Source organism: Stigmatopora argus, chromosome 11, assembly GCF_051989625.1.
Source record: "Stigmatopora argus isolate UIUO_Sarg chromosome 11, RoL_Sarg_1.0, whole genome shotgun sequence".
In the NCBI taxonomy this organism is placed as follows: Eukaryota; Metazoa; Chordata; class Actinopteri; order Syngnathiformes; family Syngnathidae; genus Stigmatopora; species Stigmatopora argus.
The window spans coordinates 17,337,879-17,364,182 of NC_135397.1; the positions used below are offsets into that span (position 1 = coordinate 17,337,879).

A 26,304-nucleotide genomic window follows, 5' to 3' on the forward strand; every position below is an offset into this window, starting at 1 on the left:
GAGGCAGGTGACTCTGAGTAGACTGGAAGTCGGACGGTGTCAAAAACCTTTGTCCGTGAAAAACTCATCTGTCGTCTACTCACCTGCCACGAGCACCCTTCACTTAACCTTGACCTCCTACAGACTTTGCACCTCTACACAGAAGCCACAATGAAAGCTGTTGCCACCCACATCACAGTGCCTGCACTGTCAGTGGCAGCCTGGGCGTGTCTGAACGCCCCGTTCACAGAGACTCAAGCTGGAAAACAGGATGGTGACATACTCCTATCACAGACAAGAGTGAAGTGATATGAGAAGGACAATCCGGAGAAGAACTTTGAAGAAGATGTCTGGTATAATTTCATGGTGTTCCAGAAGAAACTGATTGTTGTGAATGAAAGTTGTTGTGTGTAGTCGTATACCCATTTCCACAGGTATCCTGACATCCTGAATTCACTGGGTATAGGTGTCACACTTAAATCTGCAGTGGTGCAGATAGTCTAAGATGCATTCCTTTTAAGGGGAGTGAACATAACACTAAGAGATACGAAAAATCATTGCAAAATCAGTGCAATTCAAACCACGTGATTCAATCTGGGGCGGTGATGTTCCTGGTGACCGTAAGTTCTGGTCCACCTCCCAGAAAATCATACTGTCACTACTTCCCCAACTTGAAGTGGGTAAAGTTATGCTCCGTGTAAAGACATTGAACTGTTACATGAGTGTTCATTAACCAAACTGTCAAGGCCCCACAGGTTATAGGAGATGATTTAAAAGCCCTTAGGGAAATGGAGTTGCAGGACCGGATGGTCCTGGATCTGATAACAGCTAAGGATGGAGGTGTGTGTGCCATAATGGGAGAACACTGCTGCACCTTCATCCCAGATGAAACCAGTACATTACTCGTGCCACAGCTGATATGAAGGCCCTAGTCAACAACATGGCCCAGGATCACTCAGCCGTAGGTGCATCACTGTGGTCCTGGTTTACAACCGGACCATGATTCTCCATTCTCATTGGATTTCCAACCCCCATTCTTGAGAGTATGCTACTATTTTTATTTTTTGTGTGAAAGCTATAATTCAAAACACTATCCAGCACACGCTAGTAGCTTACAGTGACATGCAGTATCACAGCATGGCAAACCATGCTGGAGATTCTTGCACTGCTCCATAGTGTGACGAATCCCAGGATGTCGAGTCCTCTGGGTAAATGTACTTGTCTTGACTTAAAAATTGTGTTCGCTCATTAAGAGGGATGTAGAGGATTTTTTTCTCGAGTACCCCTGAGTAAACTTGAGTTTTCGCCTCTGCCTTGACAAGTGAGTTTGTTATTTTCCATACCCTATGAATAGTAACTGATGATATTTGTATTCTAAAACCTGAAAAGGAGGGATACAATTGATGTGTTTAAAGAAAATTATTTTAGTTACTTCAGGGGGAAATGTGATATATGATTGTTTTCTTATATTTAATCTTGCACGCTTCTGCACTTTTATGAATTTAAAGTTACTAGAATAGAATTTTATTTACACCTATTGGTTAAAACATGCCCTATACCTTTTGTTGTCACCACCCATTTTCTTTGTTCATGTATTCCCGCCTAAAGTTTGTCTCCGCCTACCTCTAATAAAGACGCCGTTCAAGCTGCTTTCGGGCGGGAAATAGCTTTGATGAGCCTGGAGGGTAGTCACATCCTCCGGCTATACCTTTGTTGCCTCCCCGCCTCTGCTGACGTGGCTAAAATATCATTCTTCCTGTCTGTGTGTGCTCCTGTGTTTGAGTTTATTGAAGTGTTGGCTAGTAGCCCCAACATTATCTGTCACAAATTCCTTGTTTTGCTGTTTACAAATGCCTCCCCAGCGAGGTATCATGTTTGAAATATCACTTTTTAGCTGTGAAGAATGCATTTTAGAGAAGACTACCATTAGTCCATAATAAGCTAAATTAATTCCTCATCCGGTGTTGGGTTAATTCTGGGATGTTACTATATGTTCATTTGGAATTAATGGAATAAAGCTGAAAGGAAGTTTTATTAAGGAGATCATGTGCAAATTTATAATATAGGGGGGAATGATAGAATAATCATTATTATAAATGTGTTTGCAATGAATATAAAGCCTTATAATATTATGCTTACTATATTAATCAATATATTTGCTTATTAGGAATAGTAATGCTCATCCTAAATGTGTAACTATATTAAAATATGTGTTGATCGCTTCCAACGAAGACAAACGCTTACGCCAAGGTCGCTCTCCAGGACAGCTGGTTTCCAGCGAGAGATACAAGGCAAAGACATAAAACAATACACCGAGTCCTTGCTCCGAGGACTGAGTACTGGGAGATACACCTCAACCTTTTCCCCAGATGCGAGTTTCACAATGAAGATCGGTGAAGGACGCTTAAATTGTTGTTGGGTCAGCGGATGACTATCAAGCATATTGTTTTAATTTGTGACGCTAGGTTGACGCTTGGGTTGCTTGATTATGGAATTGTTTTGTTTCTTGCTTACGCAAATGGAATTGTTTTGTTTCTTGCTTACGCAAATGGAATCAATAACCTTGTAATTGTTTTGATTTGAAGCCTTAAATGGGCAGGACATAATGCCGTTCTTTAGAATAATCTTGGGTGGGCCGAGCTGCCGGATGTATTCTCTCTTGCAAGAATTAAATGGGATGTGACTACAGATGCCTTTTTTATTGAAAGCTGAATTGGAAAAACCTAAGGATAAACGTACAATTGGATGAACCTAACATTTGGTCCTTCGAGCCTGTGGTCAAGATACCGGAGCAGAATCCAGGTCGCTTCCGTTCGATATCTGGAAAGACCGTGCACGGCGCTTAAATACCCTTTTCCGGGCTGGATTACTCGACGAGGCGACTTGGGTTCTCGACGGTTGACGACTAACACTCTGAAAGAGACATCTGGTGTCATATCTGGTAAGTCCACGTGAATGTCTGCGTTTGTTGAAGGGGCATTGCACGTGAGGTCCATTTTTTTTAAATGTGACTCGCGTCCAGGGGACTGCGACACGCGTCCAGGGGACTGCGTTACAAACCCTGGGTATACTAGTTGCTGCCAGGTAACGAGACAGAGCATGAGTCTATAAAACTTGGGGCAGTTCGGGGTGTCCTGTGCTGTGGTCCGGAAAGGTACAAATATAACTCTGACAGTATATCAAGCTAGGGTATACATTTGTGTTACGTGTTGCATGTGTTACGTGTTGCGTGTGTTACGTATGTCCTTCCGCGGAAAAGAAATTTGCTAACTGATAACTGAGTGCACGCGAGCTCCATCCAAAGATGGACAACTCGAATAAAAAGCGGCTAGCGACGACGATCCAAAACAGCGTCTGCCGTGTAGAGATTGGAAGTTTGTTGAAAATCAAAGCGCTACAAGGGTTAAACACCTAAATGTATGGATAAACAAATATGGGTTTGCTGGCCAGCTTAAATATGCATGAAATATTAAAACCTGCGGGATATAATACGCACTAAGCATAGAAGTAATCTATATATAATATGTGAAGGGAGACACAAGCGATACGGCTTGTTCCACAGATACTAATTATTGTTTTTGATGACGAGGCGGGGAAAGGCAAAACGTGCTGTTTTGTAAATGATAGCGGTCCTCGGCTGGTTGATAGGAGCGAGGCGATGGGCTGTTTTATTCTAAAAACAAGACAGGCCTGCTCAAAATGATTTGAATGAGGATGTTTGAGCTAAATTTTAAACCAGAGATCACATTCTTTGTGAATGAATTCAATTGGAATTTTTTGTATGATGCTGAAAGTTGTAAAACGGCAATTAAAATGGTTATTTCCAAGTGCTAGGCATGCTTTGTTAATAGTAACTAAATGTACTGGAATGAAATGGCTTATTGTGGCTTATCCTGATTTCGTTCCCGTCTGCTAGCGGGAATATTTTGGTTAACAGAAATACAAAACAGCAAATTAAATGTTTAGCGGGGTTGCCAAAACTGCGTTTTTTGTCATACTCTAAACTTGCCAAATAATGTGTTGATTGGGGGGAAGCGCTCTGTTTTGGTGCGGCTGATTTGATGGTGTTGGACATTATAGTATGCGCGCGGACCGCACAAGCGACTAAAATTTTTGGGGGACCCCTTCCGTGGAGAATATTACAATTATTGGCCTTGAGGGCGCTGAAGCAAACTTGAGGGCAGAAATGGGTTTTGCTATGATATAGTTGTGCTTGCAGCATATTGTGCGTTGTAATTGTACACAGGAGGTGAAACATTGTGCGCAGAAAGAAAAAGAGGTCGCTTAGGAATGTCAACATTGATAAGCTGCTTCTGCAGCGAGCGTGAAGGTCACAGTCAGCGGCTAAGGGCGCGCTTCCGTTTAAACATTTCAGAATAAGAAATGTCTTTCGAGGTGATAGAAAATCTGTTTGGCAAAGATTGATTTGGTAAAAGCTTTGGAATTGGGAATAATACTATTATTATTATTTTATTTTTTGTTTTGTGAAGGTCAAAGGGCTCTTGATTGAAGAGAGCTAGTTTTGGAGGATAAAACGATATTATTACAGTTTTTGAATGGTTGGTTTGATCAAAATACTTCAATATAGGTGATTGGCTGGTTAAAGAAAAATGAATGGAATTTTGTTTTTGTTTTTTACAATATTATGGCATATTGATGACAATTTGTGGATCCTTTATTAAGCATTGAAAATTGTAATTAGGAAATGCCTAGTAAAAGGTGGATTTCTCTAATTTAATTGTAGATTTTTCTTGTGGTAACAGGGAGCTATAAGAAATGGCTCTTATCTTAAGTGAACATAGTATGGGGTGATTTGCAATTTATGTCTTAGGTATTAAGAGTTATTTGGTTGTTAAAGAAATCAGACATGAAATTAACAATGCGGAAATGAGAAATTTCATGGCATTCGTCCAAATTGTTAGGTAAATTGAACCTGGATAAGATAATTGGTTAAGGATAGGCATAGTTTCCCTAGAAGAAACATGGAGCGCCTTTAGGTGCACAAAACGCGTTCCTTGTTTGACCTGAAGGGGAAAATGCTGTGGTATAGGTCATATTGATGACTATTGGGACTTTACTGCCTATTGCTTTAGGGGCATACAAATTAAGAATTTAGCCAAAACTTACTGCATTGCGATTATGGGGTTAATACACCTGAATGTTACGGTGATAACGATTGGCAATAACAAGCTTAGATAAAGGGGAATATCTACAAAAAAAAAAAAATAAAAAATAAAAAAATAAATAAATAAATAAAGAAAATCTAAATTCAGGTGGGGCCTTTCATGGTGTGAAACAAGTGATGAAATAATGTCTATGTTTTAAAAATAACATCTCCAAATTATAAAATATCAACCTTGGAGAAATGCTTTAAGTAGATGGGTTGACTAGAATGGGCAAAATTCGATAACATTGAAAGGGGGGTAACTTAATGCAGAACAATGAGATAAAGTTTTTTACAAACGGTTAAAATACAAAAAGGGTGTGTGTGTGTGTTTCAATGTGTCACAACTTTTCCGTTATTACATTATCGGCGATATGTGGCATGTGAATCTAATACATTAATTATCTAGTTTCTTCAGGCATCAATCTTGCGGTTCGAGGATCTACTAATGCGGAGTGGATCCAGACCTTCCGGAGTGTGGAGTATTCCTGGTGTTCTCAAGAATTCGTAGGTTTTCTCTGGGTACTCCAGTTTTACTCCAACAAACCAAAATTATGGATGATTGGGGGAGCACTCTAAATTCCTTGATTATGAGTGCGAGCGTGGATGAGTGTCTGTTTTTTGTGTTTTAATTGGCTGGCCACCAAGATATATCAATATTCTAATATCAAGGTGGAATATTTCTGAAATCGCTGATAAGCCTTTCAAGGACGGTGGTGGAAGAGTAGGACAGAAACAAAAAGAAAAGAATTTCGCCAAATGAAATTTTTTGATATCTGCAATGCGAAATTTTGGGAACCTGGGGGACTAAACAAAAACAAAAGACTTATCTAGGAGGGCTACCATTTTGAGTCAGGGTAAATTTCATGCCTCAAAAAGGGGGAGGTTATATATATTCAATCTATATGCAGATATATGGCCAAAACACGGGCGATTCCCCCTTATGTCAAGCTACAAAAACTACATATCCATTTCAAAGGATACACATGGATTTTATAGAATATGTGTGGTACATAACAGTCCTAAAACAGATTGGGGAAACCTTGTTGCAGAAACTGGTCTAGATTGGCAAGCTTGGATGACACACCCGTGTGCAAAAAAAACCATCAGGCCTTCGATAAAATTAAACCATACGGTGGGGGCATTACAAATCATTATTCAGACTGACAAATTAACTTGTGGATCCTTGTCTGACGTTTTTCCTAAGTCCATGGGCGGGTGGAGAAGACTCTTTTTACAAAAAAATCTACAATTGTGTCTCAACAACAATGTCTATGGAGACGGTGGGAAGGTCGTCAGAGATGGAAACACCCGGATCCGCCATAGTAAAATTAAAATCGGAGATGACCAGAGAATTCATTTCTGCAACAGGGAGTTCCCAAACGGGAGGCGGTAAGAAAAATTGGTTACTGTTGATGGAAAATGCAGCTAATACTATAAATCAAACCTGGATAACATGTATTGTGCCCCGCCCTCTCTTACGAGCAGTACACGCGCAAATTACTCCTGATTGTGTAACGGAGATAATGACAAATGAAAATGTAAGCTTTTAAATCATTTTACCTGCTTAAAACCTTACAGGGCATGGTCTGAAGCTGGAGGCGATAAATGAGACGTGGTGTGCCCACGTCCTAAAACCGACTACACCCTGGTACCACGTTCTGACCTATGGTGGTGGTGGGGTCAAAACAAATTATACGACTCCTGCCAAAATGACAGCAGGACTTTGTGCCTTGGTCTCACTGCTATTACCAGTGTCTGTTTTTCCATCTACAGTAGAGGAGATACAATTGGCTGCACAGAAATCCGGTATGATGGCGGGCCCCTCGCGACGGCGTCGATCGGCATGGAGAGAGGGTGCGTACCAGATGAGTATAAGTTGGCTAATCAGATCGCAGCAGGTTGGGAGTATATTTTTTCTTTTAATTACTCCAAACAAAATGTGGATTGGATAAATTACCTGCATTACAATGTCAAAAAACTTGACGCTTAAATTGTTGTTGGGTCAGCGGATGACTATCAAGCATATTGTTTTAATTTGTGACGCTAGGTTGACGCTTGGGTTGCTTGATTATGGAATTGTTTTGTTTCTTGCTTACGCAAATGGAATTGTTTTGTTTCTTGCTTACGCAAATGGAATCAATAACCTTGTAATTGTTTTGATTTGAAGCCTTAAATGGGCAGGACATAATGCCGTTCTTTAGAATAATCTTGGGTGGGCTGAGCTGCCGAATGTATTCTCTCTTGCAAGAATTAAATGGGATGTGACTACAGATGCCTTTTTTATTGAAAGCTGAATTGGAAAAACCTAAGGATAAACGTACAATTGGATGAACCTAACATCCGGTATCCAACATATCACATTTTTTTCTCAATTTAATCTCAAAATATGCTGCAAGCACAACTTTATCCCATAGCAAAAAACATTTTTACACACACAAGTTTGCTTCAGCAACCCCAAGGGCCAAGTGATCTAATGTCTTCACGGAAGGGGTCCGTGCTAATTTTTCTCATAGGCCTTATCAGGCCCCTCAGTCATTTTGCACCACATTTTCACATGGAGGGAGTTCATGTTTTCAATACTCTCCCGCGTCTCAATCAAATCAGCAGCCGCAGCTAACAGGGCGCTTCCCACATCAGTCGGCGCATTATTTGGCAAGTCTAGAGTATAATAAAAAAACGCAGGTTGGCAACCCTGCAAAACATCTAATTGGCCGTTTTGAATCTCTTTTCGTCTTTTAATCACCATATTCCCGCTAGCGGCCGGGATCAAAGTCAGGCCAAGCTGCAATAGGCCATCTCATCTCAGTAAATTGACAGGACATTCAGGTACTACTAACACAGACATTTTACACGTCTCTCCATTCGGATCTCTTATCCAAACCGGAACTGTTTCCGAAACAGCGGTATCCTGACCACCTGCCGTTGTCACAAAGACCCTCCGCTTTGTACGCCTAGCACCTGGAATATCCATTTTAATTGCAGTTTTACAAGCTCCAGTATCACATAAAAATTCTAATCGAATTTCATTTACGAAGAATGTGATCTCAGGTTTAACCAAATCAAATGGCAGTATTTCCACTAAATTTAGCTCAACATCCCCATATTTAAAGTCTTCGTTCAATTCATTTTGAGCAGGCATGCCGGCTAGTCATGCCGATTGGGCCTCATTTTTAGAGGCCTTCTTGTTTGGGCAATCACGCGATATATGCCCCAATTCTCCACAAACCCAGGACGCAGCATTTTTGAAAACTCGATTTATGTTTAACCTCCATTTCTTTTCTCCCAATCTCTTTGCTAACATTCCTACGCTCTCGCCACCTATCTTGGTAAAAATTTCTTCTTCTGTTGAGGAGGCCCCGCTATTTTTTTTTTTTACACAACGGACCCGTCTCATCACCCTCCTTTCTGTGGAACAAGCCGTCTCGCTCTTATCAACATGCTAATTCCCACTCAGCTCAACTTTCTTTGCATTTCCATCGCACCTTATTTTGCCATCAAAAAACAATCTTAACATTTCCGTCGCAACGTTTTTTGCCATCAAGAACCAATATTTGGTATAATCATATCCATCCTTCTCCATTTTATATAGATTACCCCCACGCTTAGTGCTTATTTGATCCTGCAGGTCTACTGTTTTATGTATATTAAGCTGGCCAGCAAACCCATATTTGTTTATCCATAAGTTAAGGTGTTTAACCCTTGAAGCGCTTTGATTTTCAACAAATTTCCAATCTTTACACGGCAGACGCTGCTTTGGATCGTCTTCACTAGCCGCCTTGTTATTCGAGCTCCCCATTTTGAAGTGAGTTGGTGTGCAATTAGGTCTTTTTTTCCACCTTCGTTTGTTTTCCTTAGGTTATCACTACACACGCAACACACAAGTATACCCTCCCGTTCCAGGTATGCTTTCGGAATTTAAGTACCTACCGGCCCACAGTACAGGACACTGACGCCCTAAGCTTTATAGACTAGTGCACTGTCTCTCACCTGTTAGAGACTAGTATTCACAGGGTTTTATCGTCGCCGTCCCCAGGACGCGAGTCCACTTCTCAAAATGGACCTTCACATGCAATGCTCTTTCCCCGCATTTGGCAACCGTCAACAAATGCAAACATTCATGTGGGCTCACCAGAGATGTCTTCAAATGTCTCTTTTAGTAGGATGGGTCTTCAACCGTCATGAACCCAGGCGCTCAGCTGAAAATTCAGCCCACAAAGAGTTTTAGATGCCGTGGCCACGGTCTTTCCCAGATGTTGACCAAGCGCCCGGATTCCTTTAGTATGATGACTCCCAGGCACGAAGGACCAATATGATAGGTTCACCAATAGGCATTCCCAAATGCACGCACAAATAAAAGAGACAGGAGACTCATCTGTGGTTTTCTTGCAAGAGAGAATCGAACCGACGTGCCTTTGTCCAAGTTCATTCTGGCGTTAAACGCATCTTTTTCCTGTTTATTGGCTTCAAGAACCCTAGTTACAATAGACATCTCAGCTCTCAAGGGAGGGGTGTGAAAACAGCCGTGAGAAGTCAATAGAAGTTTTAGCTCTCAAAACAAATGAAGGTCATGTTGAGCCGAAGGTTCTTCTCCGCATTCCAGCAGTCTAAAATGATTCAAAATTCATTTGTTTGATCTATCTAAGGAGCAGCATTTACATAGTTGCAAGCAGATGTTCTAAAATGAATTTTCTAATGTTAATAAGCTAAGTAAAGCAAAGTGTTATTCATTGCGAGTAAATATATAATAATGTAAGACTAATAATCCTAACAGTGGAGAATAACTTTTCACACAAGTATGTGCTCCCAAATAGGCACATGGTCCACTTGAACATTCTGGAAAGTTCAGGGAAGCTGGGAGTCAACTCTCTCAAAAATTGTCCAAGCTTGTCTGCTTCTCCACTCACCTCCCTGACCTTTGCTTTGAGTACAGAGTTGCACTGCAGGTCAATGAGCTCCATTTGAAGCACAGGAGGGGCATCTTGCACAACAAAGGAGAAGGGGTCCGCAAAAATTTGAAATGTGGCTCTGTGCGTCTTGAAGTCTGCAAACCTGTGATCAAATTCCTCCTGTAGCTTCAAAATGGCCTCAACATACTTCTCACCACTGAATGGTATCCAAAGGTTTGTCTGAGAGAGCTGGGCATTCCACAACACAAGTTGTGTGCAGAATGCTCTCACGTTGTCATAGGTAGCACTGACAAGTTGCCCCTGGCCTTGTAGCTTCTTGTTCAGAACATTAAGCTCACATGTGATATCTACAAGAAAAGCTAAGTCCATGAGCCATTTTGAGTCACTTAGCATAGAACAGCCACCCCATCCTTCTACATGAAATCCTTTACTTCTGCTCTGATCTCGAAAAATCTATTCAATACATTTCCCCAGCTGAGCCAACGTACCTCAGTGAAGTAGAGCATATCCCAATATTCTGACTCCATTTCCTCTAAAAAAAGCACGGAACCTTCTGTGCTTTAAGCCCCTGAATCTGATTTGGTTTATGCATTTCACAATGACAGCCATCACATTGTCAAACTTCAGGCATCTGCTGCAAAGGGCCTGCTGATGGACAATCCAATGCAGAGCTATGGCCTCCTGCACACCCTCCTCTTTCAGTTTTTTTTAACAAGTGCTACCAGACCATTCTTCCTCCCTGTCATTGATGGGGCTCCATCAGTTGTTATTCCAACAAAGCTTTTCCATGGCAAACCAGCATTCTCAATGGCATCACACAGCTGGTGAAATATTTCCTTAGCAGTGGTCTGGCCATGCATTGGAATTACTGTGAGCAACTCCTCCATTGGTTCAAAATTGCCATCAACACCACGGACATACATTGCGAGCTGGGCAGTGTCTGTGATGTCTGTGGGCTCATCAAGAGCCAATGAATATATGCTGAAACATTTTGCTCTCTCAGACAGTTGATCATAAATGTCACTTGACAGGTCAGAAATGCACTCTACCACGGTGTTGGAAGAAAGGCTAATATTGTTAAACTGAGCTTTTTTTCTGTGCAGCCTGTAAAATGCACTTTTTTACAAATTCACCTTCTGTGAATGGCTTTCCTGCTTTAGCAATCATCTCGCTAATGGTGTAGCTAGCTTCGACTGCTGCATTATTTTCTTTGGTTGCTTTCTTAAAGAAATCTTGTTGCCTCAGTAGACCTGTTTTAAGATTAAACCTGCTTGGCTCTCTCATCTCCCTGGTATTTTTCATACTCCTCAGCATGTCTAGTTGTATAATGACGTTTCAAGTTGTAGGAATGGACCCTCATATGAATGATTCCCTCACATTCGGAACCCCTCACGAATGGACACATTCATATGAACTCACCAGAGATGTCTTCAACTCTTTTTGGTTAAGTCGTCAACTTCGGGAATCCAGGTTCTTAGCCGAGACCAGCCCGTCAAAAGGGTCTTAAATGCCGTGGCCACGGTCCTTCCCAGATGTCGACTAAGTGTCTGGATTCATTCGGTATATTGACTCCCAGGCTCGGCGGACCAGTATGATAGGTTCACCAATAGGCATTCCCAAACGCATGCACAAATAAAGAGAAAAGACAATCTTCTAGATTTCTTCTTGCAAGGAGAACAGAACTGGTCATACCGAGTTCCCGCTCTGTTCTGGCCTCACACGCTTCTTTTCTTGTTTATTAACTTCAATAACCCTAGTTACAATGGAAGTCTCAACTCTCAAGGGAGGGGTGGGAAACAGAATTGAGACCTCAATATAGTCAACAAATCAAGGTTTGAAAGTCATGTGCAGCTCAAGGTGTTTTGAATCTTCTTTGTTTAGTCCACTCCAAGCAGTCTAAGGTCCAAGGTGTTTTGATTTTAGGTCTAAGGTTCTCAGGAGCAAAGCATTTACTTAGTTGCAAGCAACCAAATAATAATAATATGAAACTAAGTTTAATAGTAAAGCAAAGCATATTCTTCATTGCAAGCAAATATATAATCATGTGAAACTACCGTATTTTCACGACTATAAGGCGCACATAAAAGTCTTAAATTTTCTCCAAAATAGACAGGGCGCCTTATAATCCAGTGCGCATTATATATGGACCAATACTAAAATTGTTATCACGATAAAATAAAATAAATCAGTCGATAGGACAACTACGGCAAGCAGCCCCCGACTCTACTATTTTCTCGTAGATAAAGTACTGTGCAGTGACTGCTGGGATATATAGTTTTTTTTTGTCAATACAGACACTCCTCAACTTACGACCGCAATTGGTTCCGAGCGATTGTTCATAAGTTGAATTTGTTTGTAAGTTGATTTAGTGCTATATTTTGTATTATAATTTATGTTTAAGGCCTATATAAGTATATTGAAGGTTTATATAAGTGCATTTGTATGTTTAAGGCTTGTATAAGTAACACGCATTGGTTTGTACTGAAAAAAAAAACATTTAATAAAATTGAGAGAATATGTACAGTACTGTAGAGAGAGAAATAGATTTATGTATTAGAAACTGGCCAAAAGAAGCGACCTAATGACGATTGCACAGTTTTCTTCTTTTTTTCATCATAAATGATGCAGTAGCACTGTATGGCATCATTCAATTGATTTGCAAACTTTGTGCAACGTTCAATATTTGGGTCCTGCTGCTCGATCTTTCTGTTTATAAATGGTACTGAATGTGCAACGCTCACCACTTTCTGACGCGCATCAAGCTTCGTTATTATTGCCACTCGTTTCAAATGAAATGGCTTGCCTCTTCCTTGCAACTCCCTCAATAGAAGCCTTTAGCTTTTTACCAACCATATTCAATATTGGATGCATGAGATATTTAATGATACAAATGAAAAAGGTTCTTTGCACACTGGAGATACATTCACGCACTTCCGCATTGCAACGAAGAAGGTAGATGCTGGGTGAGCTGAGCTCTCACAGCGCCAGGCGTCGGTATTAGCGGCGGAAAGAAGTACTACTCCGAAAAAGACGCGAAATACAAAATTGGACTTGCGAACATTTTTGGACTTAAACGCAATTTGCAGACATGTTCGTATGTACCGTTGTTCGTAAGTTGAATGTTCGTAAGTAGGGGAGCGTCTGTACACCCAATGGATTGTAGCCTGACTATCGGCATCAACACAGTTGCGAAGCATGGAAGACAGCCTTGGAATAGTTACGCTAGCTACTAGCTAGCTACTATTTGCGAATGGATAATGGCCTGGCGATCGGCATCAACACAGTTGCGAACCATGGAAGACAGCCTTGGAAGAGTTACACTAGCTAGCTACTATTAGCGAATGGATTGTGGCCGCCTGGACGAACGTATTAAACTCAGCGTTTTCGATGGACAATTGTTGAATTCGGACACAGAAAAGGAGGACTTTGATGGTTTTGTGGGTGATGATGACGCGAGTACATTGTAAAATGGCTAAATAAAGTACAACCGAACTCAGTCTTGCTTCCGTTGCCTTTTTAAACACGTGTTTTTAGCGTGCGAGTGTAGCGTGCATATGGTGCATGTAGCACCAAATTAGTGTGTTCGCCGTTGCAGTGAACGTCGATACGTCCATACGTGAAATGACAAAAAATGCACTAAAATTAGGTGAAATCCACTTCCTAGCAGCATTTATTGACTGAATACAAATACTGGAGCTTTTGAGACATTACAACCAGGCCAGGGGGGTGATTTCCTCGGGAAAAGACAGCGATGGACGTCAATGGCGAAACGGCAAAAATTAAACTGGGGTAAAAATCCACTTCCTAGCAGCATTTTGTGATTAAATACAAACACTGGAGCTTAAATACAAACACTGGAGCTCAAATACAAACACTGGAGCTTTTCAGATATCAGAACTTGGCCCACAATTGAAATATTATTTAAGAATATAGCCATATTTTACTCACCAAAAATCCTTTTTACACAATATCAGTCCTCCTTTCTTTCTTCCTTCTTTCCTATCGCCATGGAAGCTAATGATGAAAGTCGAGCCTGTCCTGTCATATTTCCGGCATAGTCCGTTTTGAAAATAGCTTTAAATTAACACAACAATATACTATTTGCTTGTGGAGCTAAGTTAGCGCGCTGAAAGTGCCGCACACACCATTTTCCCGGCTGTAACAGGCTTGCTAGCTTCGGAGTTGACCCCCCTTTCTTAATTATGTCCATTTTTTTCTGGAAAAGTCCCTCTGGAAAATAGCTTTGTGAGCAAACAGAATCCATTTGTTTTTGCTTCTGTCGGCCATTGTGGGTGGAGTTTGCGATCTCGGCTGCCTCGGGTACTGCTTTGGCCCGCCTACTAGCCAATCATAGTTTGTGAAAGCAATGACATGTCCCAGCCAGCAAAATGCTAACACCTATGAAAAATCATTGTGGGGTTGCCAACTCGAAATCTGATTGGCTAAAAGCAACAGTCTAGTTTAATGCAGCAGAGCCCGCAAGAACTGATTGTGAAGGCTTTGAGGCAGATCTGATCTGGCAACAAATAATGGCTGAAATGTGATTGGTTAAATGCTTCAATATGAAAACACACATCTGGAAGCAGTGCAACCAGGGGGAAAAGCAATGAAAGGAAGCTAACAGACCATTTGGAATAATAAGTATTGATGGACAAAATATAATATGATTCAGATATTTCTTAGGCCAGCAGAGAAGGCCGTGAAGGCCCTGACGGCCCGCCACTGGTATATTGATACTATTAGTGCAAAGTTATCACAGCCGTCAACCTGGGTGTATTGACAAAAGGACTATATATCCCAGCAGTCACTGCGCACCGGAAATAGCGTCTGGGGCTGCTTCCGTAGACAGCGCTATTACGGTTCAATAATCATCCATAAATAATATATATATGCCATGCCGTGCTGCGTCTAAAAGAACGGTACGTCCTTTGTGTGTGTAAAATACAGAAATAGCACTCGTTATTGACACTGCAGCTAAAAATACGATGCGCCGAATAGTCGTGAAAATACGGTAATAATCTTCTAATGATAATGAGCAAAGTTTAATAGTAAAGCAAAGCATTCTTCATTGCAAGCAAATATATAATAATGTAAGACTAATAATCCTATTATACAGCATTTCTATGTTTTTTATTACATTTTAATATTTCTTAATACCTTCCTTTGACCTTTAAGGTTTTTACAACTTTCTTTGTTCTATATTTGCTTGGTTTCTTTTTGCTAGTACTTTTTTGGAACCATTCAGCCATGCCTCCGCTGTCATACACATGGGATCAGCTGTGAACAATATGCAGCAGAAAGATGCCGCTGGAAATCCGGAGCTGGACAAAAGTGCTGCGAGAAGAAGAGACACTTCAGACCAATCATTCCATCTATTATTATGGGGAAAGTGAGATCTCTCCCCAATAAGATGGAAGAGCTGCCGACGCTTACCAGGCTGGAAACGGAGTATCGGGAGTGTTGTACTCCATTACTGTTGATTCTTCAGCTCCAGACTCCTGAGGGACTGTGTGGATAAGCTTGGAAGAGTGATTCTGCATATTTTCACCCTCAGTGTCAGTCTGCAGAAGGTCCCTACCTTGTGGGAAACTTCCTGTGTGGTTCCAGTTTTATCTAGCTCTACAATGTCTTTTTTTGTGTGCGTATCTATTCTTGCTACTGCAACCAAGATGGCACCACTCAAGTGGGAGCCAGTGGCAGTCCGCTCTTACTTGTCTCTTTTTTTATACTTTAATACTTTCCTAAATACGTTACTTTGCACTTCATATCTTTTACTTTAATGTTTTCACGACCTTTATCATTCGACTCCACCTATCGTGTGTGAGGCAGTCGTTGTTTAGCTTAGTTTCTTTATGGTAGTCCTCGACATTTTTTGGAACCATTCAGGCCAGCAAGGCTACCGGTCCTGATGATCAGCTCCAGACTTCTGAGGGACTGTGCGGATAAGCTTGGAAGAGTGATTCTGCATATTTTCAACCTCAGCCTCAGTCTGCAGATGGTCCTAACCTTGTGTGGGCTTGCTGTGTGTGGTTCGAACTTTATCTAGGTTTACATTGTCTTTTCCTGTGCCTGTGCTTGTTACTGCTACAAACCGAATTTCCTGAAGACAGGATGAATAAACGTTAATCTAGTCTAATTGTCCAACAAGAGAGGATAAAACTCTGGATATTGTTTACTCTATCATCAAAGGTGCATACAGAGCCAAACCACTCTCACTTTGTGCAGTGAGACCATGTCTCCTTGTTAATCTAAACTAATCTAAATATATATACACACACATATATGTATGTGTGTATATATATACATACATATATAGAGAGATAGATATAGATGTGTATATATACAGTTGTGGTCAAAAGTTTACATACACTTGTGAAGAACATAATGTCATGGCTCTCTTGAGTTTCCTGTTATTTCTACAACTCAGATTTTTCTCTGATAGAGTGATTAGAACTGATACTTCTTTGTCACAAAAACATTCATGAAGTTTGGTTCTTTTATGACTTTATTATGGGTGAACAGAAAAAAGTGATCAAATCTGCTGGGTCAAAATTATACATACAGCAGCGCTAATATTTGGTAATGTCAGGAGTGGCCTGTTTTGTCTCTCCTGGCGTGCCGTCAGGGAAGCAGCTGCAGTCAATCTGCTGATTGCTTCCTGGTTTTATTATTTAAGGAGCAATGAGTCAGAGGACCATTGCCGGATCGTCTCTTTTGTTTGTGCGTGCGCGTAGCGTGCTGCCTTTTTGTTTCCAGGCCATTGTGGATTTGTTGACCCTTGTTTATTCATTAAAGAATGTAGTTTGAAGTGAACTGGCTCGAGTCAACTCACGTCTCCCGTGCATGGGTCCCCATATCTTCCCGATCGCGCTCGCGACGACACAGCGAGATCGTAACAGAACTCTGGTAGGAGTTTCGAACACCGCCCGTCTTGTTTTTTTGGGGAGGCGCAGCAGCGAGGTCTTTCACCTGGTCGGCTGGCCAGCTACGATGGGCCACCACGTGGCGGCTGGTGTGCTGCGCCGCCCTCCCGGAGGCGGCGGCGAGCGCCATGCCGCAGGGAGAAGTGGAGGGAGGGCCTGGACGCTCGAGCCCCTGACCAAGCTCCTCGGCCGACCACGCCGCTCCAAGCTCCTCGGCCGACCACGCCGCTCCAAGCTCCTCGGCCGACCACGCCGCTCCAAGCTCCTCGGCCGACCACGCCGCTCCAAGCTCCTCGGCCGACCACGCCGCTCCAAGCTCCTCGGCCGACCACGCCGCTCCAAGCTCCTCGGCCGACCACGCCGCTCCAAGCTCCTCGGCCGACCACGCCGCTCCAAGCTCCTCGGCCGACCACGCCACTCCAAGCTCCTCGCCCGACCACGCCGCTCCAAGCTTCTCAAATACCCGTGTCCAAGCCACGCAAGTTACTCCCTTTGCCACCTGGGCCGCCAGTCGCACCCGTGCCGAAGCCACGAACCAGGCTTCCGGTGCCGGCTGGTCCGTCCAGTTCCTGTTTGCCAAGTTCCTGGTCGCCCGGTTCCTGGTCGCTCGGTTCCTGGTCGCCCGGTTCCTGGTCGCCCGGTTCCGGTCTGCCCAGCTCTTGCGCTGCTTTTTGGTGATTCTCGGTTGAATCTTCACCCTCCTGATCAATTTTCTATCAGCAGCAGGTGACAGCTTGCGTTTTCTTCCTGATCGTGGCAGTGACAAAACAGTGCCATGCACTTTATACTTACAAACAATTGTTTGCACTGTTGCTCTTGGGACCTGCAGCTGCTTTGAAATGGCTCCAAGTGACTTTCCTGACTTGTTCAAGTCAAGGATTCGCTTTTTCAGATCCATGCTGAGCTCCTTTGACTTTCCTATTGTAGCATTTGTGGGCGTTTGCATCCAATGAGCCCTTTTTAAATGGCCTCAGAGATGTCACCAGCTGTAGTCACTCATAATCACTCACAAGAAGTTAAGAGGCCATGCTATGAAGCTCATTTCACTGACACAACTTTCTAAGTCACCAAATTTCTAATATGTGTTGCTGTATGTATATTTTTGACCCAGCAGATTTGATCACTTTTTTCTGTTCACCCATAATAAAGTCATAAAAGAACCAAACTTCATGAATGTTTTTGTGACAAAGAAGTATCTGTTTGTTGGGGTTATTCTGGGATGTTATTAGATATGTGCATATTGGGGCACATATGGAATTTGTGCATATTATTAAATCATTCTTACTGTCAAGTTCTTCTCTACTTCAAATTTTGCCCCAAACTTGAAAAGGGGCCCCGATCTTTTCACAGCAGGAACAACTCAAATCCTTCCAGTTTACAATTTTATTGAAGTTTTCCAGTGAGGAGGAAAGAATTTGCTGTTTCTGAACAGATAAGCTTTTGCTGAAAGGGTCAGCTGTTATTGTTGAAAGGATTAGCTGGTTGTTGAAAGGGTTAGCTGGTTGTTGAAAGGGTTAGCTGTTATTGTTGAAAGGATTAGGTTGAAAACCTTAAAAGGGACAGAAGGAAGCAAGCATGACATAATTCAAGGGAAAGGAAAGTACAAAGAATGCAACTTATGGTTGTGAGAAAACAAACTAAGCATCAATCAGCTGGCATCTAAGTGGTACTTATATTTGATCCTACCAGTTGCGTGTGATCGGGTCTGAAGGGTATTTCTGGTTCCTTTGTTGCCTGTCTTCTTTCAAGGCTGGACTACTGAATTTATATCCTGGTTCATGACCTATGAGGTGAGGTGAGTTTGATTGGGTTTTTTCCTCCCCCCTGTTGGTCTGGAGGGGGGACAGACATATCTTCTCCATAGCTGACTTGACACTTACGAAGCAGACGAAAGCTCGATATAACAAGGACACTTCCCCCCACAGCTGGCTACGAGGACATTTAATTGTTTTCAGGACTATTGACCGGACCGGTCACCATGTTCCAGGCCGAGGACTGTTGATCTGAGTTCGCAACGAAGATATGTGAAGGACTCTTAAATTGCTTTGACTTGGATTCCGGCAGATGGCGATAATCGAATCAACTTCCGAAAATACTCGCATATTGTTTAAAAATACTGCCGCTAGGTTTACCTTATATGAATTTATTATGCTTACTTGTGCAAATTCTTACGCAGTTGTTTTGGTTTCCAATCCGCTCGGGTCACCTTGTATGCTTACTTGGGCAAATCCTTACGCAGGTGTTTTTGGTTTCCGACCTGATATGCAATTGTTGTGGCAGTTGTTTTCTGACCTTAATGGTGTTATTCGGTTACCTTATGCAATTGTTTGAATCAGATTACCTTAAGTGTATTGATTATGCGCGACTAAATGGACAGAGGAAGATGCCGTTTCTTCGGAATGTCACGGTGGCGAGGACGAGCCAGGACGATTCTCACTTGCAAGTTTCAACGCTGGAATATGTCATTGATGTCTGTTTTTATTAAAGTACAGACGCTCCCCTACTTACGAACGAGTTAGGTTCCGAGCGATTGTTCATAAGTTGAATTTGTTCGTAAGTTGCTCAGTGCTATATTTTGTATTATAATTTATGTTTAAGGCCTATATAAGTATATTGAAGCCTATATAAGTATATTGATGGTTTATATAAGTGCATTTGTATGTTTAAGGCTTGTATAAGTAACACGCATTGGTTTGTACTAAAAAAACATTTAATAAAATGGAGAGAATACATACAGCACTGTATACATTAGCGAGAGAGAGAGAGATTTACTAGAAACTGGCCGAAAGAAGCCATCTAATGACCATTGCAGTTTTCTTTTTTCATCATAAATGATGCGGTAGCACTGTATGGCATCATTCAATTGATTTGCAAACTTTGTGCAACGTTCAATATTTGGGTCCTGCTGCTCGATCTTTATGTTTATAAATGGTACTGATGGTCGAACGATTCAAGTTGTATTCGCGTGCAACGCTCACCACTTTATCACGCGCATCAAGCTTCGCTATTATTGCCACTCATTTCAAATGAAATGGCTTGCCTCTTCCTTGCACCTCCTTCAATAGAAGCCTTTCGCTTTTCACCAACCATATTGAATAATGGATGCACGAGATATTTAATGATAAAAATGAAAAAGGTTCTTTGCGCACTGGAGATACGTTCACGCACTTCCGCACTGCAACAAACTGGGCAGAGGAAGGTGGATGCTGGCTGAGCTGAGCTCTCACAGCGCCAGGCGTCGGTATTAGTCAGGAAAGTCACTTGGAGCCATTTCAAGGCAGCTGCAGGTCCCAAGAGCAACAGTGCAAACAATTGTTTGTAAGTTCAGTGGTACCTCGACATACGAGCACCCCTACATTCGAGCATTTCGAGATACGAGTAAAATTCCGAGCAAATAATTATCTCTAGATACGAGAAAAATTTCGAGCAAATAATTATCTCTAGATACGAGAAAAATTTCGAGATATGAGAAAGCCAGGTGGCCAAGACATGAGAGGCTGTTTATCATTGTATCGCACTCGTCTTTTTTGCTGCATCTCTTTCGTGTATAACAGATATCTACGAGCACTAGGCGGAGTGTTACATTTTTTCCAGTTTTTTTTTTCGTCACAGCATGAATGCCGGAGCGATCGCTAATACGAAGTATATATTACTTCTCGTTGGCTGCTCATAACAACATCAGGGGCACTGGCTCCGCAACTCCTCGTGTAATATCTCTGGTCGCAACTCCCTCTTTGTAATGTCTCTGTGAGCACTGGGCGGAGAGTTGCATTTTTTGCAGTGTTTTTCCCCCTTAGCCTGTTAGCTTCTGTTGGCGGAGCGATCGCTAATTCAAGACTACTTCTCGTTGGCAAGTGGTCGTGCGCTATCCTACTGTGTACATGATTATTTTGAAGGGAATACAACAACAAACAGCCCATCGATACTAAAAGTCAGGTTGGAGGCGGGACAACATATTCCCAAAATGATGCACACAAATGTCCTCACAATAGGATAACTAAAGACCACTTGCCAAATTGCCCGGAAAGTAGTTTTCCTCTCGTATAAGCGACAGCTCCGCCATTCTGCACTGTCTAACGGGGGGAAAAAACAAAAAAAATGCAACGCTACGCCCAGTGCTCGTAGAGACATTACACGAGGGTGTTGCGGGGAGAGAGACAGTGCCTATGATGTTCTTATGAGCAGACTCTCGCGTCCGCTGCATGCTCGTACATCAAAATTTCCTCGTATCCCAAGATAAAAATATTTGCTCGAAATTTTACCCGTATCTCAAATTGCTCGTATGTCGGGGTACTCGTATGTCGAGGTATTACTGTACATCAGGAGCCTTCGGCGGCCCGGTGGAGCGAGTGGTTAGCGTGTCGGCCTCACAGGTCTGGGGTGCTGGGTTCAAATCCAGGTCACATCCACCTGTGTGGAGTTTGCATGTTCTCCCCGGGCCTGCGTATTTTTCCTCCGATATTCCAAAAACATGCATGGTAGGCTGATTGGACACTCTAAATTGCCTCTAGGTATGGGTGTGACTGTGTATAGTTGTGTCTCCTTGGCCCGATTACATGGAGAACTCAACTCTAAAGGGAGGGGTGGGAACACAAGTGAGACGTCTGAGCGTGCAGCTCCGTTGAGTCGAATATATGTGTACCAAAACATATCCACATTCAAAACAGATGAGGACCGAATCACCAGGAAGCCTTTTTTTGCGGCTCCAGATATGTTTTTCTCGTCCAATATATCTCAACATGCCCTGCGATCGGCCGGCCACCGATTCATGGTGTCCCCCGCCTCTGGCCCGGAGTCAGCTGGGATAGGCTCCAGCACCCCCAACAACACTGAGGATAACACGGTCAGAAAATGAGATGAGCCGAGCTCATGAGCATTCATGATTGTTTATTTTCCCTGCAGTGCATTCTGTAAAGAACAACGCACCATGTGACTGCTCTGCTTGTACGATGCCGACTCAATTTGATTAAATTAAAGAAATCAGATTTTTTTATGTCATTTTTATTTTGAGGATTCAAAAACCCACAACAAAATGGAATATGCATAACGTGGCCCTTCCCATCTGTGAACGTTTTTTTCACACTATACATAGATATAGATACATATAGTATATACATATACAGACGCTCCCCTACTTACGAACATTCAACTTACGAACAACGGTACATACGAACATGTCTGCAAATTGCGTTTAAGTCGAAAAATGTTCGTAAGTCCAATTTTGTATTTCGCGCTTTTTTTCAGAGTAGTACTTCTTTCCGCCGCTACTACCGACGCCTGGCGCTGTGAGAGCTCAGCTCACCCAGCATCTACCTTCTTCTTCGTTGCAATGCGGAAGTGCGTGAATGTATCTCCACTGTGCAAAGAACCTTTTTCATTTGTATCATTAAATATCTCGTGCATCCATTATTGAATATGGTTGGTAAAAAGTGAAAGGCTTCTATTGAGGGAGTTGCAAGGAAGAGGCAAGCCATTTCATTTGAAACGAGTGGCAATAATAACGAAGCTTGATGCGCGTGAGAGTGGTGAGCGTTTCACGGGCATTGAATCGTTCGACCGTCAGTACCATTTATAAACAGAAAGATCGAGCAGCAGGACCCAAATATTGAACGTTGCACAAAGTTTGCAAATCAATTGAATGATGCCATACAGTGCTACCATTTATGATGGAAAAAAAGAAGAAAACTGCAATCGTCGTTAGATCGCTTCTTTCGGCCAGTTTCTAATACATAAATCACTCTCTCGCTCTATACAGTACTGTACATATTCTCCATTTTATTAAATGTTTTTTTCAGTACAAACCAATGCGTGTTACTTATACAAGCCTTAAACATACAAATGCACTTATATAAACCTTCAATATACTTATATAGGCCTTAAACATAAATTATAATACAAAATATAGCACTGAATCAACTTACAAACAAATTCAACTTATGAACAATCGCTCGGAACCTAACCCGTTCGTAAGTAGGGGAGCGTCTGTATATATATATATATATATATATATATATATATATATATATATGCATACATATACATATACACATACACACACATGTATATACACATACCAGTGGCGGTCGGTGCATTTTCTCGTAGCGCCTTCAACGTATGAATCCAACCCTCAAAAACTATTTTATGGCTATAAAACCTCTACTGCAGCTAGAGCTGCGACACATAAAAAATAATCAATAAATCAATGCACAAAAATGGGCTAAAATCCACTTCCTAGCAGCATTTCATGATTAAATACAAATACTGGAGCTTTTCACACATTAAAACCAGGCCAGGGGGGCGATTTTCCCGGGAAAAGACAGCGATGAACGTCAATGGCGTACGGGCAAACATTGCCCGAAAATGGGGTAAAATCCAGCCGAAAACAGCATTTATTGATTAAATGCAAATACTGGAGCTTTTTAGACATCAGAACCGGGCCCAGAGTATCATTTCCCCGGTAAAAAGACAGCAATGAACGTCGATACGTCCATACGTGAAATAACAAAAAATGCACTAAAATTAGGTGAAATCCACTTCCTAGCAGCATTTATTGACTAAATACCAATACTGGAGCTTTTGAGACATTACAACCAGGCCAGGGGGGTGATTTCCTCGGGAAAAGACAGCGATGTACGTCAATGGTGAAACGGCAAAAATTAAACTGGGGTAAAATCCACACCCTAGCAGCATTTAGTGATTAAATACAAACACTGGAGCTTTTCAGATATCAGAACCGGGCCCACAATTGAAATATTATTTAGGAATATAGCCATATTATACTCACCAAAAATTCTTTTTAACTGTACACAATATCCATCCTCCTTTCTTTCTTCCTTCTTTCCTATCGCCATCGAAGCTAATGATGAAATTCGATCCTGTCCTGTCATATTTCCAGCATAGTCCGTTTTGAAAATGGCTTTAAATCAACACAACAATATACGATTTGCCTGTGCAGCTAAGTTAGCGCACTGAAAGTGCCGCACACACCATTTTCCCGGCTGTAACAGGCTTGCTAGCTTCGGAGTTGACCGCCCTTTCTTAATGATGTCCATTTTTTTCTGGAAAAGTCCGTCTGGAAAATAGCTTTGTGAGCAAACAGAATCCATATGTTTTTGCTTCTGTCGGCCATTGTGGGTGGAGTTTGGGATCTATGGCTTTGGCCCACCTACTAGCCAATCATAGTTGGTGAAAACAATGACATATCCCAGCCAGCAAAATGCTAATGCGTATGAAAAAGCATTGTGGGGTTGCCAACTCGAAATCTGATTGGTTAAAAGCAACAGTCTAGTTTAATGCAGAAGAGCCCGCAGAACTGATTGTGAATGCTTTGAGGCAGATCTGATCTGGCAACAAATAATGGCTGAAATGTGATTGGTTAAATGCTTCAATATGAAAACAAACATCTGGAAGCAGTGCAACCAGGGGGAAAAGCAATGAAAGGAAGCTAACAGACCATTTGGAACAATAAGTATTGATGGACAAAATATAATATGATTCAGATATTTCTTAGGCCAGCAGAGAAGGCCTTTAAGGCCCTGATGGGCCGCCACTGACACATACATACATACATATACACACACGTACACAACACACATATATAAACATTTTTATTTGTTATCTTTAGTCTTTAGTTCATTTCTATGGGAAACGTTTGAGATACGAGTAAATCGACATACGAGCTCAGTCCCGGAACGCAATAAGCTCGTATCTCGAGGTAACACTGTATTTGTAAATTGAAGTTGTGTAATAGTGGAAAAACAGCGAAAAAATCAGTTATTTGGAAGTAATTTGTAAGTACATAGGTGTAGTACAAAAATTCATAGTAGACAAGATATTTTTGGTATGGTAGCAGAGGTGAAATAGCTACACTTGTTCTCATGTTGAAACCTTTGTTTTGTAGAAAAGATTTATTGTAATCATAATTTTAAAAAGCCTTTAAACAGTTACATACAGCTTTTCAGTCACAGAGAGTCAACCTAATTGTTAGCTGTTACTGGTGATTCATTTTTGTTTTGCACATCTTGGACTCAACTGCTTAGTGAATCTCTCAGCCGCTCATACATCCTCTGGTCCTGTAAAGAAATAAACAAAGTTTAACTGCATGTAACTGGAGCTGAGACTCATGATAATTTACCTTAGCGACTAATTGGAGGATAAATTCAAGGATAACCAATTAATGGGATAAATGGTACTTGCTTGCAATTACTTTCACAATTGAATAATAGTAATAAACATTAGAACATAATGAGCAAGTTACGTTGTGTTGGAAGAATCATTATTATAAATGTGGTTGCAATGCTTATTTAGGAATAGAAAGCCTTATTATAAACATGCTTACTATATTAATCAATATATTTGCTTATTAGGAATAGTAATGCTCATCCTGAATGTGTAACAATATTAAACAATATATATATGTGTTGAACGCTGTGCTTTTATGTTAGAGTTATTGGCATTAATAAAGCCATTTTAATGCATGCCTTGCTAAAGTAAGAACTGTGGTTCACATCGAGAGGACAGGGAATGGCCATGGGCAGGGAGAGGTCTCAAAACAATTGCTCTTGGGAACTGCGAACTGTTTGGGAACTGAGGACTGTTTTCGGCTTCGGAAGGAGGACTCACAACAAGCGCTCTTGGGAACCAAGGACTGTTTTGGGAAGCCCCTCTTCGCTGAAGGGTTCGCATCGAAACTCGCTTGGGAAGATTCGACAGGTCCTACATTGTTTTGATAACTGTACAGAATTGTTGTGAGACGATTCAACAGGTCCTACAATTGTTTTGATAACTGTACAAAATTGTTGTGAGACTCTACGAATGTTTAGACTTCTGTGGGGCATGGCGTGAAAATCTTATGATTAAATTAGCGAAACGGACTTCGAGTTGTTAGAATGATCTTGGCCGGAGACGCGGATGGATGTATTCTCTCTTGCAAGAATTAAATGTGGATGTGACTACAGATGCCTTTTTATTGAAAGCTGAATACGGAAAAACCTAAGGATAAACCTACAATTGGATGAACCTAATTTGGTCCTTCGAGCCTGTGGCCAAGATACCGGAGCAGAATCCAGGTCGCTTCCGTTCGATATCTGGAAAGACCGTGCACGGCGCTTAAATACCCTTTTACGGGCTGGATTATTCGACGAGGCGACTTGGTTCTCGACGGTTGACGGCTAACACTCTGAAAGGGACATCTGGAGTCATATCTGGTAAGTCCACGTGAATGTCTGCGTTTGTTGAAGGGGCATTGCACGTGAGGTCCATTTTTTGAAATGAGACTCGCGTCCAGGGGGACTGCGTAAAACTCTGGGTATACTAGTCGATGCCAGGT

The 26,304-nt window shown here is 41.8% G+C and overlaps 2 protein-coding genes and 1 long non-coding RNA gene across 4 annotated transcripts in view; 1 reads left to right on the forward strand and 2 right to left on the reverse strand.

Annotated features, from left to right (window-relative positions):
• Nucleotides 1–13,203: 13,203 nt before the first annotated feature.
• On the reverse strand, nucleotides 13,204–18,339 carry LOC144084699 (uncharacterized). The gene is made up of 2 exons (XM_077613346.1): nucleotides 15,487–18,339; nucleotides 13,204–15,387 (listed from the first exon to the last, which is right to left on the reverse strand). Exon 1 carries the CDS (start codon nucleotides 17,920–17,922, stop codon nucleotides 16,882–16,884), a length of 1,041 nt encoding a protein of 346 aa, XP_077469472.1. The 5' UTR covers nucleotides 17,923–18,339; the 3' UTR covers nucleotides 13,204–15,387; nucleotides 15,487–16,881.
• Nucleotides 18,340–24,568: 6,229 nt separating this feature from the next.
• nvl (nuclear VCP like) overlaps nucleotides 24,569–26,304 on the reverse strand; it is a 181,305-nt gene continuing 179,569 nt past the window's right edge. For both annotated transcript variants that reach the window (XM_077613087.1, XM_077613083.1), the window contains one exon: nucleotides 24,569–25,048. In XM_077613087.1, coding sequence (XP_077469213.1) covers nucleotides 25,032–25,048 — 17 coding nt within the window. In that variant the 3' untranslated portion in view covers nucleotides 24,569–25,031. The remainder of the gene's footprint in view (nucleotides 25,049–26,304) is intronic.
• LOC144084550 (uncharacterized) lies at nucleotides 25,268–25,930 on the forward strand. Its single transcript, XR_013303849.1, has 2 exons — nucleotides 25,268–25,688; nucleotides 25,741–25,930. It is a non-coding gene; the product is annotated as an uncharacterized LOC144084550 (long non-coding RNA).

Coding starts and splice junctions, on each gene's coding strand:
- LOC144084699 (XM_077613346.1), bottom strand. CDS start 17,922: ATGCAAACGCCCACAAATGCTACAATAGGAAAGTCAAAGGAGCTCAGC.